Source organism: Chaetura pelagica, unplaced genomic scaffold, assembly GCF_000747805.2.
Source record: "Chaetura pelagica isolate M959 unplaced genomic scaffold, ChaPel_1.0 scaffold219, whole genome shotgun sequence".
Taxonomy (NCBI): Eukaryota; Metazoa; Chordata; class Aves; order Apodiformes; family Apodidae; genus Chaetura; species Chaetura pelagica.
Window position 1 is genome coordinate 3,189,872 of NW_009954552.1, and position 3,220 is coordinate 3,193,091.

A 3,220-nucleotide genomic window follows, 5' to 3' on the forward strand; every position below is an offset into this window, starting at 1 on the left:
GATGAGTGCAGGTAGTAGTACCAGTAACTGTGGCAACCTAATTTATTCCCTTACCAGAATTAGCATGCAGCTGGCAGCATCATCTCAATTGCCAGTGTGTCAGTGGCAGAGCCAACCGGCAGCTGTATGCACCAACTTTTCTCCTACAGTGGTAATAAGTGGGTGGCGTTTGAGAGCTGCAAATAAGGTGTTGTGTGGACACCCCTGAATTCTGAAACTGTGAAATGCCCAACTCAGCTGAATCAATAATACCTGTGGGGCATCTTTTTGTTAGCTGTACAAATGTTTTCTGTAAAACTAGTCAGCCTGCTGAGAAATGGATAATAAGGAACAGATGCTTCAACTTGTTTTGTAGTGAAACTGAATGCTTTTTAACTTTACTAATCCAGAACATCCTGGATGAATCATAGGATTCTTGAATGCCCTCCTGCTCCTGCTAGCCAAAAATACTCTAATATTACTTGGCCTTGGTGGGGTAGGAGATCACAGTGGGTCAGCAATACCAAGAAAAGCCAGAATGCTCACATCTTGTAAAATTCCAGAAGTTTGACATTGGAGAAATTAGGTTGCAGCCTCTGTCTCCCCTCTTAGAGCAGCTTATCTTCTCTTATATTTTGTTTGCTTTTCTTTGTTGTTGGTTTTTTATTATTATTTGGTTTTTTAAATTTGTTTAATAAAAATTCTATGATGTATAAGATTCCAGATGCTCTCTTCCCTCCAGACATGCTGAAGCCTGTTTTGGTTGTTGCTTAGCATAAGAAATGCCTCTGTTATTGCATTCATGTTAGAAAGGAGAAACCTAAGACCCAGAAAGGTTATGGAAACCTTCTAAGTTAAGCCAACTTCTTAGCGACAAGCCACAAATATGACACAAGCATTCTAGCTTTTAATTACATAGTCTAAAAAACCCCATTGTTCTCACCTCAATTCTTCCAGTGCCCAAAGTGTGTAGGACTGCATTGATGCACGACTTCCTGATGGGTTTCTGAATGCTTGTTTCAATCTAGAAAAAGAAGAGGAATGAGAATGAAACAGCTGCGGAAGGTGAAGACTCTGCCATGACCGACATGCCTCACACAGAGGAAATGACAGACATCGTAGAAATGAGAGAAGAGAATGACTAATAAAGGGGATGCAATTGTTCTCTGCAGGGACGATTGGAGTGACACTTCAGCATCTTGTCGTCTCTCATACTTTTTTGTTTGTTCGTTTTTATTTTTGTAATAAAGAGGCCTTGATTTAAAAGGTTTCAGATAAATTCTCTAGCATACTGAGTATGCTCTCACTGATGAGGGACCTAAAAAGAGGTCTTTGCTTGCTTTTTTCTTTTTTTTTCCCCCCAATTGAATTTGTTTTCTCACTCCATGCAAACATAATTGCATCACTGTAGAGTCTTCCTTACTTATGCATCCACCTTCTCTGGACAATCTGTATTTGTCAACCAAAGCCCTGCTCTCTGTACACGCATGTGTGTGTGTGTGGGCTCGAACACTCACACGCACACACGTGCCACTGGCTCAATGCTACTGCCATAATCCTACTCCCTCCCCTCTTTCCTTTTCCTTCCTTTTCTTTATGAGAAATGTAAAGGAAAAGAAGTTTGGAATACAGAGCTTTATTTTACTTGCTTGAAAATGACTTTGCTACATAAACTAATATACTATGGTGAACTATATCTTTTTGTTTGGCCTCATCACTAGAGCTTATACTGCACAGGGTACAAGATGGGGAGGAACGTGTAAGTCTCCAGATAAAAAGTGGAGAAAAACAGGTTCCTTTCTCTTGTTTAAAGTGTGTGGATGTGTACACACACAGGTACATAAACAGAGACATGCATATACATATATATATATATGTATATATATATATGCATACAATGAAATACACACAGGACAAGAACTCTATTTAGCTTTAATTCCATCAGAAAGATGTAAACATTTAATTCAGAATTTTCTTGAATCATTATGCCCCACCTTAAGTGTAATTTTCTTTAGAAAAAAAACAAAAAAACATGCACTTTCCTCTTGTGAAGAGGGTGATGGCAACTGATAGGCTTTGACTGTATTTGAATTAAAAAAAAAAATAAATATTGACAAGCTTTACCAAAGTTCTTGTCCACTGATTTAACTTTAGTTTTTAAAGGTTTATTTGCTCTATATTCTTGTTTCTCGTGCCTATATATTTTTTAAAGATCAGATAACAAATGCAGGGTACCATGGTATATCACATTAGTACACATAGCTCCATTAAATTTTTTATATAGAGATGTACACGTACTCACACACACGTGCGTATATGTATATATACTTATACACACACATACATGTATGTTTTGCTGTACTATATGTACCTATGCAGTAGATCAAAATCTGTATGGTGAAGATCAAGTACTGATGGTCCTCCAAGCGGTTAATTAGGGACCTTGATCACATGGTAGCTCTCAAGGCAAGAGTCACGTGGAAGCAGAGAGCTGCTCACATCAGTCAGCAAGTGCTGTGCTTGGGGAAGGCGGCAGGGGCTGTGTGGTTGTGGTTCAAGTGGGCCTTAAATAACAGAGTGTATGGTCGGGTGGGCGACCTGTGTGGGGTGGAAATGAAGCCTATGTAAGAGGAGGCTGGATCAGAGAGGGTTTGGGTGCCACTGATGATGGTTGCAGCAGCAGCAGCTTCTATTTCTTCTGCTCTTCTGTGCTTCGGCTGCGGGGCAGCGTTCATTACTGGCTTGTAGTACCTTGGGTCCTTTCAGATTTAATCATGCCAGAGTCTGGAAACCATTAACCTCCATGCTATCTCCAGAAAGCAATTAATTTAAGCATTATTTAGTAAAAGTATATTTTTCTAAGTTGTGGAAATGATTATTTAATTGTGGACAAATTACATTTCTAGATTTATTTGCCAGGTAGTCCCAGCACTCAGAGAACTGATCAGAACTAAACATTACTTAATTGTTGTATCAATATATGTGTATGTAGACATACACATGTATATAAATATATATATTGTATATTATGTACATTTATTTTAAACAACATTTCCTATTTTTCCAAGTTCAGCTAATAATGTCTCTAAATACTACAGAGTTGGCTAGTAACCAGTTACGGCTGTCATAAAAGGCATTGTATCAATGAATTTTACATTTTATTGTAAACATTTGTACCAATTTGTTATGTGCACATATGCAATAAGAAAAAAGTGTAGAAATTATTGTGTTGAATGACAGA

General features: G+C 38.1%; 1 protein-coding gene across 1 annotated transcript in view; it reads left to right on the forward strand.

The window, feature by feature from the left end:
- Nucleotides 1–1,240, forward strand: part of ANKH (ANKH inorganic pyrophosphate transport regulator) — a 62,818-nt gene extending 61,578 nt beyond the window's left edge. Inside the window, exon 12 of the mRNA XM_010005104.1 lies at nt 1,008–1,240. Within this exon, the coding sequence (XP_010003406.1) occupies nt 1,008–1,124 (117 nt within the window). The 3' untranslated portion in view covers nt 1,125–1,240. The remainder of the gene's footprint in view (nt 1–1,007) is intronic.
- Nucleotides 1,241–3,220: the final 1,980 nt, after the last annotated feature.